Raw genomic sequence first — 13,656 nt, forward strand, 5'->3', positions numbered from 1 at the left:
AGAAACAGACAGACATTCTACCTTTATTTCTTTTACACTCTTATTGTATGCAACATATTACTCAGGTGGGCCATCCTGAAACAAGTAGCAAAATGATTTTTACAGATGAGTACCCCTGATCATTGGGTGCCCGAGGTCGCGAAGGCATGTGGAAGTGTACTTTCTGAGCAGGCTTGCTCTTCGATCCTCAAAATATCTCGTATGGTAAAAGTGACAAACTTCTGCCATGCCCTGTGGTTCTGACGCTTGATTTCCCCTAGGGAGTCTTTCAAAGCAGAGTATTTTTAAAGGAAATATCTAGTTTTAAACACTAACCAATCCAGAAGTGAGTGAGTGATACCATGTTTACCAATTTGGTAAACATTCTACTGATTTGCAGACTGACAAAAGTAGAGGAATTATATATTTGAGAAAAAAAGGTATTTTCTCATTTTTCAAAATCAGCTTATCTACAGTATACACAAGAAAATTAGACCTAGTAGCAGTTATACAAATCATACACAATGTAACTAATAAAGCTAGCAGATATCAGCACAACAAGACTTGGATCACTTACAATTATTGAAATTCAGGCTTTTAAAAATGTATATTTTTTGTATTAAGAATGCCATCCCCAGAATATTTTTTGAGTACATATACTGGAAGAAATCAAATATTTGCAAAATAATTTTTAGAGTGCCACAGTGAAGTATCATACTAGTCTTTTCCACAGTACATTATACACACAAATATACCAGCCATAAATCAATATACTTATCTGATGAATGTATATGTGCACAACACATACTGGTTTTCTCTTTTGATGCGTGGCCAGCAATGCACTTGAGTCAGACTTTTGCCAGAAGTACCACTAGGGGGCACAAGCATCCCTGCTCTCATGCGCAGCCAAGAGTATAAAAGGGGCCTATCTACTGCCTCCCTCTCCATTCATAGATACTAAGGTCAGAAGGGACCATTCTGATCATCTAGTCCGACCTCCTGCACAGCGCAGGCCACAGAATGTCACCCACCACTCCTATGAAAAACCTCACCCATGTCTGAGCTATTGAATGTCCTCAAATCATGGTTCAAAACTTCAAGGAGCAGAGAAGCCTCCCTCCAGTCAACCATGCCCCATGCTACAGAGGAAGGCAAAAAAACCTCCAGGGCCTCTCCAATCTGCCCTGGAGGAAAACTCCCTCCCGACCCCAAATATGGCGATCAGCTAAACCCTGAGCACATGGGCAAGATTCACCAGCCAGATACCCAGGAAAGAATTTTCTATAGTAAATCAGATCCCATCCATCTAATATCCCATCTCAGGGGATTTGGCCTATTTACCCTGAATATTTAAAGATCAATTACTTACCAAAATCCCATTATCCCATCATACCATCTCCTCCATAAACTTATCGAGTAGAATCTTAAAACCAGATAGATCTTTTGCCCCCACTGCTTCCCTTGGAAGGTTATTCCAAAACTTCACTCCTCTGATGGTTAAAAACCTTCGTCTCCTTCTTACAGCTTATGCCAATATTAACCAAAGTAGCAAGGAGGGTCCTGGAATGCATATGTGCACAACACATCTCGAAGAACAGTTACTGTAAGTAACCATTTTTTTCTTCAAGTGATTATGCACATATACATGCCACTTTAGGTGACTGTTGCACTTCTCTTACAGGTGGTGGGACTCCAGATAATCTGAACAGCAACTGCAACATGGACTTGCCACAGCTTGCATCATCACCAGAGGCTTGAGTGAAGAGAGTCAGGAAAAGGAATGTACAGCCAACCATGTCACCACTACACCCATGTCCATTATGGGAATGTTACTCAGAAAGGCTGATGAAGTGGAGTTGGCTGTGGTGGAATCAGCTGTTACTCTAGTGCAGAAGATCATAGCAAAGCTTGAGACAGTCAGAGATCCAGGGTGATATACACTGTGTTAACACTGGCTGACCTTTGACCCTCTCAGCATAGGCTACATAAGGCTTACTAGAGAGGTTCTGAACACCTTAGTGGTGTGGAGGTAGAATGGCAAATATTTAAAGTATAAAATGTTTCCTCTACTTTGAAAGAATGAAGTGTCGCTGGAGGGGCTATATTGAGAATGCTCAATCAGGGAAAACTGCAAATAATAGGGCAGACGATCCCCAAAACTGGTGATCAATTCTTCTAATTAGATTCACCAAGCCAGTAACAAAACAGTTTCTGTACTATCTTACTTGTTACCCAGTAGCTAAAATACATTTCCCTTTAAGCAATCCAGTCTTTGGCTCCCATCCAGACAGTCAAGTCCATAAACTGAGGGTTACTTAAAACCTTAAGAAAGTTTACCAATCCCAAGAGATAGGACACATTACTCACCAGGTCAATATAGATTTCAGATCTTACCCAAATACACAGCTATAGCCAATTCTTATTAACTAATCTAAGATTTTTTTTAAAAAAATAAGTTACTACATTTAAAAGATTATACATACAGATATGAATAAAATTCTTAGGTCAGTTTCATAGCAGAGATGGTGAGGCTGCTGGTTTGTATTAGTCCTTCCAGAAACAGTTCAATAGATTATATATGGGCAGTCCATGTGTAGAGTTTGTTCAGATTCTTCCATGAGAATTTGCAGGGATAATACAGAATAGACCTGGAGACCTCAGACTTGCGGCTTGAACTTCCCCTGACAAAATTTAAGCAGATCTGAGATAGTAAGGATCAGGTCCCAAAGTTTTTATAGCTGAAGCTCAGCGCAAACCTTTTGGCAGCTAGTGATCACAGCAGGCATTTCTTGGATGAAGAATAGGTAATAAACATTGTTGCTTTGAAGTAAAACTACTTTAGGCATACACTGGTAACTAGTTGCCTTCACTAACATAAGGCAACTAACTATTCAAACGGTAACCGTTCATAGGTAGTTTACTACAAACTTCAAAGAGAAATAAAGAATGATATTACACCACAAGTTTCATCTAAATGTTAATATTCCTTTAACTCTGAATATGATATAGTAATGAAACATTACAGGCAGGAACCAAAGTTAAGCTTCTACTAGTTAATTAGATCACACTGTTAAGCTTCTAACAAAATATAGGTAAACAGACAAATACAATTAGTATTTACTTCTGATTCTCCGACAATAGTCTTACATTTAAAGAATGCTACTCATTTAGCAGATTTCAGAGTAGCAGCCATGTTAGTCTGTATTTGCAAAAAAGAAAAGGAGTACTTGTGGCACCTTAGAGACTAACAAATTTGTTACAAGTACTCTTTTCTTTTCTACTCATTTAGCATGGCTGCTAACTATCTACAAGAAATGGTCTTGTTTACCATTTCAATACTTTTCTAGTATATCCTTAAAGGTTGATTTTGGGTCATTTAGTCTGCTGGCTGCTTAACCCTCACAGGCTCAGTGTCACATGAGGTTTAGGAAAAAAAATACTCGAAAAAGAACAGATTAATTCAATTCAGGTAAAGATCTTTGGCATGAACTTTGGATGCGGTCCAAGACGCACGTTATTCTTAGGGTAGCCATTAATTAGACCTTTCAAAAATCTGGAAGCCAGAGGGGGAGAGAACTCCAAGAACACCTCTATTGGCATGTGAGCTGCAGAAATGCAAGCCAGGTGAACCTCATGGAACTGATTGAAAGGCCTGATTACTTCAGTTGTATCAAGTAATCCAGTGGAGGTGTAATGTCCATGCAATGTGGTGACAGGTAACAGAAAATCTCTTCCACTTTGCCACACAGGTAGTTCTAGAATCCTGTTCTGATAAATAGCAGAAAGCTTGGACATCTTTGGACACAGTTTTCCCACTAGGATTTAGCCAGAAATCATCCATGCAATGAGGTGGAGAGATTGAAGGTTGGGGGGCAGAGACTGATCTTGATTCTCAGACAGAAAGCCCTTTAGCAGAAGAAATTCATTGGTAGCCTGACAAAGTTAATGCAGGTCTGTGAACCAGCACTGTCCTCGGCCAAGCCAGTGCTACTAGGATCAACACTGCCTTCTCTCTTCAGTTTTCTGACTACCCTGAGGATTAGAGGAACTGGATAGAAATATATATTAGCAGCTGACCAGACACAGAAAAAGAAAAGCATCTGTCATGGAACCAGGAGCAAGGCCAGCCCTGGAGCAAAACAACCTTGTTGTTCAGGTTGGTGGTGAATAAATCTATCATCAGATATTCCCCACTGCTGGATGATCTAGAGAAGGATGTCCCTTCTGACAGACCACTCATGATGGTCAACAAAAATCCTGCGTTTTCACTTCACAATGGCATTTTTCACGTCCAGCATATAGAAAGCTTTCAGTGTCACTCCATTTCTGATGCATAAGTTCCATAAACAGATTGCCTCCTGACACAACTGAGCTGCTCTGGCACGTCGGGTCTGTTGAGAGGACACATGGCACTGGAGTTGTATATAACCACTTGCACTACCCAATTCTTGATGATGGGCATAAAGGTCTTGAACACTGACTCATAGTGCCAGCACGTTTATGAGGAGAGAGACTTCTTGAGATGACCACAGGCTTGTGCACTCAGCATGTCCAGATGAGTGCCCTAACCACTCACCGAAGTCATGGTTGGCTCAAAGGGTAGAAAGGAATACTTCTGGTTAGCCAGTGGGGTAAAACCAAAGTCTTCTCTGTTTAGCTGGTTTGGTGTGCCTTAGTAGTGAAGGACCCCCAGCCTTGGGCTGTGACTGCCCTGCTTTAAGCAATTTGTCCTGAATTGATACTCTCAGTAGTGTTCCGCCAAAGGTCGCTTTGTTATAATGGCCAATTTCTCTTTTCAGGTACTGAAAGACCTTGAAATCCTCTGGTGGCGAAGAAGTGGACTCAAGTATAAGAGTGTCCTCCGAAGAGGAGGAAATATGTGGAAGTACATCTAGGGGTTCCTCCATGATTCCTTCTTCCTTAATAGTGTCCAACCCTGTGGTGAGGTGTACAAGCTGATATGCCTGCTCAATAGATTCTTATACAAGAGGATGGGGGATCTTCTTCCCATGAGAGAGACTGATGGGGCCCTAAGTTCCCTTGGGACAGGCCACAACCAGCAAGGCTAAGAAAGGTATTTTGCATCTGGGTTGTTCGAACAGGACGACATCATATGAGGGCTTAGAAGCCGAGTCCCTGCTCCGTGACCAGTTCAGCAATCTAAAGAGTGTGAAGGCAATATCTGTCCCTCAGGCTCTGAGCCCAATGAGGAGATGTAGCACTCCTATCAATAATGGAGACACTCCATAAATTATCACAATAAGATCCTTATGTTACAGAGTATTTCAAACTCAAATGAAGTTACCTAGTTGGCAGAGTTTAAGCCCAAATTTGGTAAGTGGTACTGGTACTTGATACCTAGAACTAAAACAATCTAAACCCAATAAAATTTAATTTCAGGAATCCCGACTCCCTGTGCCAAAAGAATATTCTAATCTGTAACAGTAACTACAGAATGCACTGAACTACCAGATATATGTTTACAGGTTACATTTTGAAAAAATTAGTAAATAAAATGCAATAAAATTCAACACTGCCTAGAATGTTGTTAGTTCCAATAAGTAATGCCACTACCTACATACTTATGAAAAACTAGTCAACTGTTATGACTTCATATTATACTTGGAATCTTCTCCTTAAGTTAGGTAGAATTCTCAGATAACTCTTATCTAATAACTTTAAAACAAACTAGCACAAAACAATTGGCCAGTATTTAAACAATCGGACTTGTTTTAGGCCAATGAAGCCTACTCATCATATTCAGCCCTTTTGAAATGCAAATTTGACATGTTATAATCACCTCTGGCAAACTAAATTCCTTGATTTTGAACTGCAATAAAGTACTCAATTAGTAAAAGCTATGCAGCTTTTAACATTAAAAAATCCTACTAATTTTTAAGTGAACATATTTTACTCCATTTTTAAAATGCTAACACTGTAGCGTACTTCTGTGTGTGATATCCTCAAAGAGTTTCTATTTAGGTATTTTTTAAAAATAAGGATCAAATACTATCTAATACATTTCTTTAATACAGTTTATTTCCTAACTGGAAAGCAATAGTAACAAACCTAAAGTAGAAACAAAATATTTTTACAAATATATTTGTAATTCCACCAAAAAAACTGAACTAAATCAAATAGCAACAATGTCAACACTTAGAAATGCCACTTCCCTAGGCCCCTAAAGAGGAGCAGGTTACTGAAAACTGGGAGCTGGAGTACAAATACTTGTACCCGTGCTCAGTCTGAGTCCTTATGTGTTGATTTGGAAGCATACTTATGACGTTTCTTCTCTGAAATGGCACAAAGGAAAACAAGCTAAAGTAACTTATGCTTCATGAAGAGATCAGATGTAACCTGTGGGCGTTGTTGGTCATGTGGTAACAAGCTGGTCTGGTGCAAGACAAAAATGTAACAACCTCTATGAGAGCAGCTTATTTGTTAAATTATCCCTTCACTGTCAGGATCTGTGGAATGCCATGATATACAAGCAGTTTGCATTAGATGCAACTGAATATCAAAGCCCCCTATAACGTAACAAAGTTTATTCTCTTTGAATATTGCTAAATTAAACTCAGAAGGGACCAGAAAACAACTGCATTGGTTAAACTACAATATGGTCGTATCAACCTCTTCCACAAAAGGATAGAAAAAAGAAAGACCAAATACTTTAAACACAAACTAAAAAGTACACTTCAGTAATTTTGTAAACTATTGTTACTATTGAAAAACGACAGAAAATTTGACAAAAATAGATTTTAAGTAAAAAAAAATACCTTCAGTCTGTTTCCCTCTTTCCCTTGTAAAGTCAGTTTCTTCCATTTGTATGCGGCTTAGCAACAGGGGAAGAGAACAATTTAAAAAAAAAAAATCTACAAAAATCAACAATGATCCTTGAGGGCGATGTAAAATTTGAGATTGACTAGATTTCTATTTGACAATGTCTCTTTATAGATGATTAATACTCTCAATTGTGGAAAAATTAATAGAACTACTTACTGTGATTTTGATAGCTTTGTTCAGAACATTTACCCATTCTACTAGGTCTTGCTGATCATTGGCTTGTAGAAAATACTTTCTCATCCCCGCATTCATAACTGTTAAGACATTAAAAAATAGTTAAATTGCACTGAAAAAACTGAAATCAGACAGTTTAAATATTCAGCTTGGATTATTCCATCTTCCTCTTTTATGCAATACTGTCACAAATCATCTCATGAAACTTACGGCTACTTTAAGTTTATCTCATTTTACACATAGCTAGATAATTTCAGATATGAATTGTGTTTTTCAAAAACTTTCCAGTTAATACTTTACTACCCAACATAGGAATTGCTGTAAGAAAATGGCCATGAAAAAAACCTTGTTGTAATAAGAGGTTGCCATTTTATGCAGTCCCTCCTTGACTCAGTTTAGTCTAAATTTCACACTACATCCAGCTTTCATGCTTGTTAGAGTTTGGGTATTTCTCTTTCCAATCTAACCAATTCTCATCTTTGACAACAAGTTCTACTCCCCCCAACTATTCGTTTGTGTTAAACACACTATCCACCTGGACTAACCTGTTCGGGGTTGGGATAAGCTCAAACCTATTAAGTGCAATCAAGACTATCAACTATTACTCCCTACCTATCGGTTTTTAATGACTTCTAATCACTCTTTTGGATTTGTCTATTGTACTACTGGAGAACTGATGCACAATTTGAATTGTTAGTCTGTCTATGCATGTTAGCACCACACTTCAACATTACTGCTCCCCAGAAAATGGCTTATTTCTCTATCAAGTAGGATTTTCCACTGGATGTTTTCCAATCCATTACACAGAGTACTGGCTTCTTTTCTAGCTTGCACATAAAAGATTACTGTTTATTTCTATCATCAGAGTACCTAGGACCACTCAGTCATGGACCAGAACCCTATTGTGCTAGGTGCTGTACAAATATGGGGGGGAAAAAGACATAATTGAAGGAAAGAGACAACAGATGGGTACAGACCAACAGCGGAGAACAAGGAAACTATGAGACAATACTGGTCACCATGGTAAGCTATGGTCTCATCAAAACAGCAGTTTAACCATTGTCAAGTTTTTTTGTAGGTTTATTAGCAAAGGAAAGTTTTAAGGTGGGGCGGGGAAAGTTTTTGACCTGAGGGCCACATCGGGTTTCTGAAATTGTATGGAGGGTACAGCCTCCCCTAACAGCCAGGCATGGCCTGGCTGCCGCCCCCATCCAACCCCCCAACTTCTTGCCCCCTTATGGCCCCATCCAACACCCCCATTCCAGATGGCCCCTGCCCCACCCACCCCCCTGGTCTTGGTCCCCTGACTGCCCCCAGACCCCCCCACTGCTAACTGCCCCCCTGCTGCCCCATTCAACCCCCCCTCCTTCCTGACTGACCCCCCGGGACCCCGCCCCATCCAACCACCTCTTCTTCCTGACCACTACCAGACCCCTCGCCCCAACTGCCCCCTACCACCCCATTCAACAGGCAGCTGCACAGCACAGAGCACCGGGTCAGGCTGGGCTCTGCAGCCCCGCCACCCAGAGCATTGCGGCACGTGGTGGCGGGGGAGGGAGGGAACAGCCTCCCGGGCCAGGAGCTCAGGGGCTGGGCAGGACGGTCCCACAGGCCGCAGTTTGCCCACCTCTGTTTTAAGGCAATATTAGAAGAATGAATTAGTTTTGCAGATGTTTACATCAAGCTTCTCCCAAGCATGAGGGGCAGCACCGGAAGAAGCACAATAGTGCTTCTTTGAAAATTTTACAAGTGGGCAATAGAAGCTGGCACCATATGCCAATCAGAGGTGGGAATCAACCTTTCCAATACTGAATGAGAGATAAGTTATAAAAAGCACTGAAAATGAAAGCCAGTGGAGCATGCAGAATGGGGTGACATGGTCAAAGCAAAAGGCTAGAAAAAAAAAGCTTTGCAGCGGCATTCTGAATGGATATGAATGGGGCAAGATTACAATTGCTGAAGCCAGAGGAAAAAATGCTGTGGTAGTCAAGATATGATGTAATAACTGAATGAGAGTTTTAGCTATGAGGATCAATTGGAAAGGCTGTATCTTAGTGAAGTTATGCAGAAAGAATCTGGAAGATTTAGACATAGCCTAGGTGTGAAAACAGAGAAAGGTCCGAGTCTAAGATGACATTCAGGTTATGGGCTGAATGACATGCAGGACGGTGATGTTGCCCAAAGCGATTGAGAAAGGAAGTAGCGGAGAGGGCTTGGGGGAGCTTGCTTGTAGTGATGTTGAGCTTGAGCTGACTGCTAGACATCCATGGGAAGATGATGCGAGACAGGCTCAGAGTTTAATTTCAACAAGAGACATGTATCTGAACTGTTAAATTGAGGCTGTGTGTGAGACATTTCCCAGAGATAAGGTGCAGAAGGAAAGAGAATGAAACCAAGGAATCCCTACAGAAAGTTGGAGGAGGATTCTCTGAAGGATATGCTTAAGGAGCAGTTAGAAAAGTAGAAGAACTGGGGAGGACAGAATTACAGAAGCCAAGGAACGATAAGATTTCAAGAACAGCATGGTCAACTGTGTCGGAGGTGGCTGACAGCTAAAAGAGGACAAGGATGGAGTGCTGGTTCTGAGTTTTGGCTACAGAGAGATCACTGGACACTTTGGCAATTGTGTTTTCAGTTGAGCGTAAAGGGTGAAAGATTGAAGAGGGTCTAGGAATTCTAGACAGCGATTGTAAACACCATGTTCAATTATCTTAGAAATGGAACGGGAGAAGATGGGGAAGTAGACTGAGAGGCAAGTGGGGTCATGAATGGGTATTTTTAAGATGGGAGAAACTAAAATATAATTGTATTTTCCAGGGAAAAAGAGCCAGAGGAAAGTGAAGGATTAAGGAAAATAACAGAAGTTGCACAATTTACATTTAAGTTATAAAATAGACATTCAGAGTACTACTATTAAATGTAGACAGACTAATATAAGTAAGTCTGTTCTAATTTGAAAACGTAGCATTTAAGAGACAACTTAACTAAAGATCAGACTAATATTTCTACTTTTTGTCCTGGGTAAGCAGCATGATCATGAATTGCATGAACTTTGGGGCTCTATTTAATAACTGGCTTTATTAAAAACAAACTTTTAGTTTAAAAGAAAATATTCAAGATGTATACAAAGATTTATTTTACTATCAGAATTTAGCAGTCTATTGACTCAAGCCAATTCTTCTTTTACTTGGCAGTACCAATACTTCAAGACTAATTACACCAAAGGAGAATAAATTACAACTATCTTTTCAACCGAGGCTGTGTCTAGGCTGCACCACAGTACACACTATGGAGATGCCCACAAGTTCAGTCAGTTTGTTAGTCTCTAAGGTGCCATAAGTACTCCTTTTCTCTTTGTTGAGTCAGTGATCCATTCTTAATGATCCATTACATTTTCACAAGCTGGGCTAAAACTGACGACAGTAGTGTCAACTGTCAATCCACAATACCCAAGAGTGTGGAATGAGATTGTTAAAAATTTGATACAGTATGTAACAGACTTGCAGAAAAAAAAGTCCAAACTTTTATTTAAAATATAATTCTCAAAATATTTTGATAATTTAACAGAGCAGAACCAAAATGTGCATAAGCTTCCCCCACTCCCTTTCTTTCCTATTTTACCTGGCAAGACCAATTACACCAAAGGAGGACAAATTACACCTATCTTTTCAACAGAGGCTGTGTCTAGGCTGCACCACAGGACAGACAATGGAGATGTGAATTGCAGCACGCACCAAAGGACTCCTTATAAGGCTGCTTTGAGCTGACCGGGTAACACAAACCCACCGTAGAATTGGGCTACTTGGTCAGCGAGAGATGCCCAGGGTGCTGGGAAATCCCCAGTGGCCCCATAACCTTCAGACTGCAGTGTGAATCATAGAATATCAGGGTTGGAAGGGACCTCAGGAGGTCATCTAGTCCAACCCCTTGCTCAAAGCAGGACCAATCCCCAACTAAATCATCCCAGCCAGGGTTTTGTCAAGCCTGACCTTAAAAGTTTTTAAGGAAGGAGATTCCACCACCTCCCTAGGTAACGCATTCCAGTGTTTCACCCTCCTAGTGAAAAGGTTGGTCCTAATATCCAACCTAAACCTCCTTCACAACAACTTGAGACCATTACTCCTAGTTCTGTCATCTGCTACCACTGAGAACAGTCTAGATCCATCCTCTTTGGAACCCCCTTTCAGGTAGTTGAAAGCAGCTATCAAATCCCCCCTCATTCTTCTCTTCTGCAGACTAAACAATCCCAGTTCCCTCAGCCTCTCCTCATAAGTCATGTGTTCCAGTCCCCTAATCATTTTTGTTGCCCCCCACTGGACTTTCCAATTTTTCCACATCCTTCTTGTAGCGTGGGGCGCCAAACTGGACACAGTACTCCAGATGAGGCCTCACCAATGTCGAATAGAGGGGAACGATCATGTCCCTCGATCTGCTGGCAATGCCCCTTCTTATACATCCCAAAATGCCATTGGCCTTCTTGGCAACAAGGGCACACTGTTGACTCATCTCAGCTTCTCGTCCACTGTAACCCCTAGGTCCTTTTCTGCAGAACTGCTACCGAGCCATTCGGTCCCTAGTCTGTAGCGGTGCATGGGATTCTTCCGTCCTAAGTGCAGGACTATGCACTTGTCCTTGTTGAACCTCATCAGATTTCTTTTGGCCCAATCCTCTAATTTGTCTAGGTCCCTCTGTATCCTATCCCTCTCCTCCCAGTTTAGTGTCATCTGCAAACTTGCTGAGGGTGGAATCCACGCCATCCTCCAGATCATTTATGAAGATATTGAACAAAACCGGCCCAAGGACCAATCCTTGGGGCACTCTACTTGATACCGGCTGCCAACTAGACATGGAGCCATTGATCATTACCCGTTGAGCCTGACAATCTAGCCAACTTTCTATCCACCTTATAGTCCATTCATCCAGCCCACACTTCTTTAACTTGCTGGCAAGAATATTGTGGGAGACAGTGTCAAAAGTAAGGTACGCAGTCATAACACTGCTATATTCTGGAAGTCTCCAGTCATCTCTGGGGCTATGGTAGGCAGGTATTAATTGTACAGCAGTCCTGAAGCTTCTCTAACTTACAGAGTGGATTCAAAAGAGCCTTCAGCAGTCTCAAGAATTGGGGGAGCCACCTTGCTACTGTCCATCCCTTCAGTTTCTGTACTGAACACGGGTAACTCAGATGTGAGGATTGAGACCAAAGTGCGTAACACTCTTCAGAAAAGAAATGCACAAATTGTACAAGTCTATTTTCATGTTATGTTGTTCTTGTTACATAATTGTATGGGATCTACAGTCAAGTCTTGACACATTAAACACATCAAAAATACCAGCTTTTAGCTTCAAAGAACTAGTGAGAAAAAATGCATACAGGTGTTTCCAGTGACAGGCCCCAAGATCAACAGGAGTTGTGCCTATGTATGGTAACAGGAACTGTAAGCATCTGGCCATAGAATCTGCTTTTTACAACTGCACACAGTATGCTACATATTGAGAGGAAAAAGCATAGAGGACTACTAGTTTACCTTTTGGATCTATATAGTTGTGCTCCCATAATACAAGGAATAGTTAACTGAAAGGAGAAACAAGCTTAACATGTACTTTTACCTAGTGTGTTCTAGAAAGTATAACCTAGATATATCTCCAGCAACATTTATTGAACAGCTGTGTCAAAGTATTTCTTTGAATGTAGATATAAGGCTAGATTTTCACATCGGGATGAATAACTGCTCTGTTTTTGCAGAGAACTTTCGAGATCCAAATTGCTTCTGTCACAGGATTCTAGATTATGATAAATCCTGGACAAATGCCATTTCATACATTAAACAGTGGAAGAAAAGGAGAATAAATGTGTGCTTTTAGAAAAAGAATCAGAGCTATAAATTCACTTTATGATAAAGGATTAAATTATCAGTAAACAAAATATTTTTCTGAAGCATAGCATTAACCATTAGACAAAAGTTTAACACACCATGAACAATTTGGCAGGCATCATTAACATGCATCTACAATACAATATCAACATAATTTTTCCCTCTATAATACAGACTAAAATAGTTCACTTACTTGCCTTCAGAGCTGAATTATCTGTGTCAGATACCCTGAGAACAGCCCATCATCTTTATTTAATTAGTTTACCTACTGATTCAAAAAAGCCCCCAAACATCCCAGCAACAGCTGCCAGCTAGTCACTTGTAGCTCAGGAAGTTGCAGTTTTTAAAAAACCATTAAAAACTCATAAAAGAAACCAACATTCTCCCTTTATATTAGGAAGGAAATAAGGAATATAAATAAATTTGGAACAAGCAAGCACTACCGGTAGTACCTAATATTAGAACTGCAGAACATTTCCTGGTTTCAATTTTTTATTTTTTATTTTAAAAAGAGCAATTTGACAGATGTGGAATACACTAGAACTTACCAAAACAGAATTCTGCCTTTGGCCTTAGCTTAGTTGCATCGCTAACCTAATAAGAAAATTAACATGTATAATAAATACTCTAAGTGACATTACATGTAATATAATATACACACTAGATATTGTACAACACGCACATTCAGTTTAAGAATAACAGTTCAACATTACATGGAAACACAAAATATATGCTTCTATTCCTTAGGGACCCATCTCATTCCCAGAAAGTGAAAGCCACTCCT

The 13,656-nt window shown here is 40.3% G+C and overlaps 1 protein-coding gene across 8 annotated transcripts in view; it reads right to left on the minus strand.

The window, feature by feature from the left end:
- Positions 1-13,656, minus strand: part of PLEKHA1 (pleckstrin homology domain containing A1) — an 82,661-nt gene that overhangs the window by 38,687 nt on the left and 30,318 nt on the right. For all 8 annotated transcript variants that reach the window (XM_038409959.2, XM_038409963.2, XM_038409961.2 and 5 more), the window contains 2 exons: positions 13,421-13,466; positions 6,979-7,076 (listed from right to left, as the gene is read on the minus strand). In XM_038409959.2, the coding sequence (XP_038265887.1) occupies positions 6,979-7,076; positions 13,421-13,466 (144 nt within the window). The remainder of the gene's footprint in view (positions 1-6,978; positions 7,077-13,420; positions 13,467-13,656) is intronic.

This window comes from Dermochelys coriacea, chromosome 7, assembly GCF_009764565.3.
Source record: "Dermochelys coriacea isolate rDerCor1 chromosome 7, rDerCor1.pri.v4, whole genome shotgun sequence".
Lineage (NCBI taxonomy): Eukaryota > Metazoa > Chordata > Testudines > Dermochelyidae > Dermochelys > Dermochelys coriacea.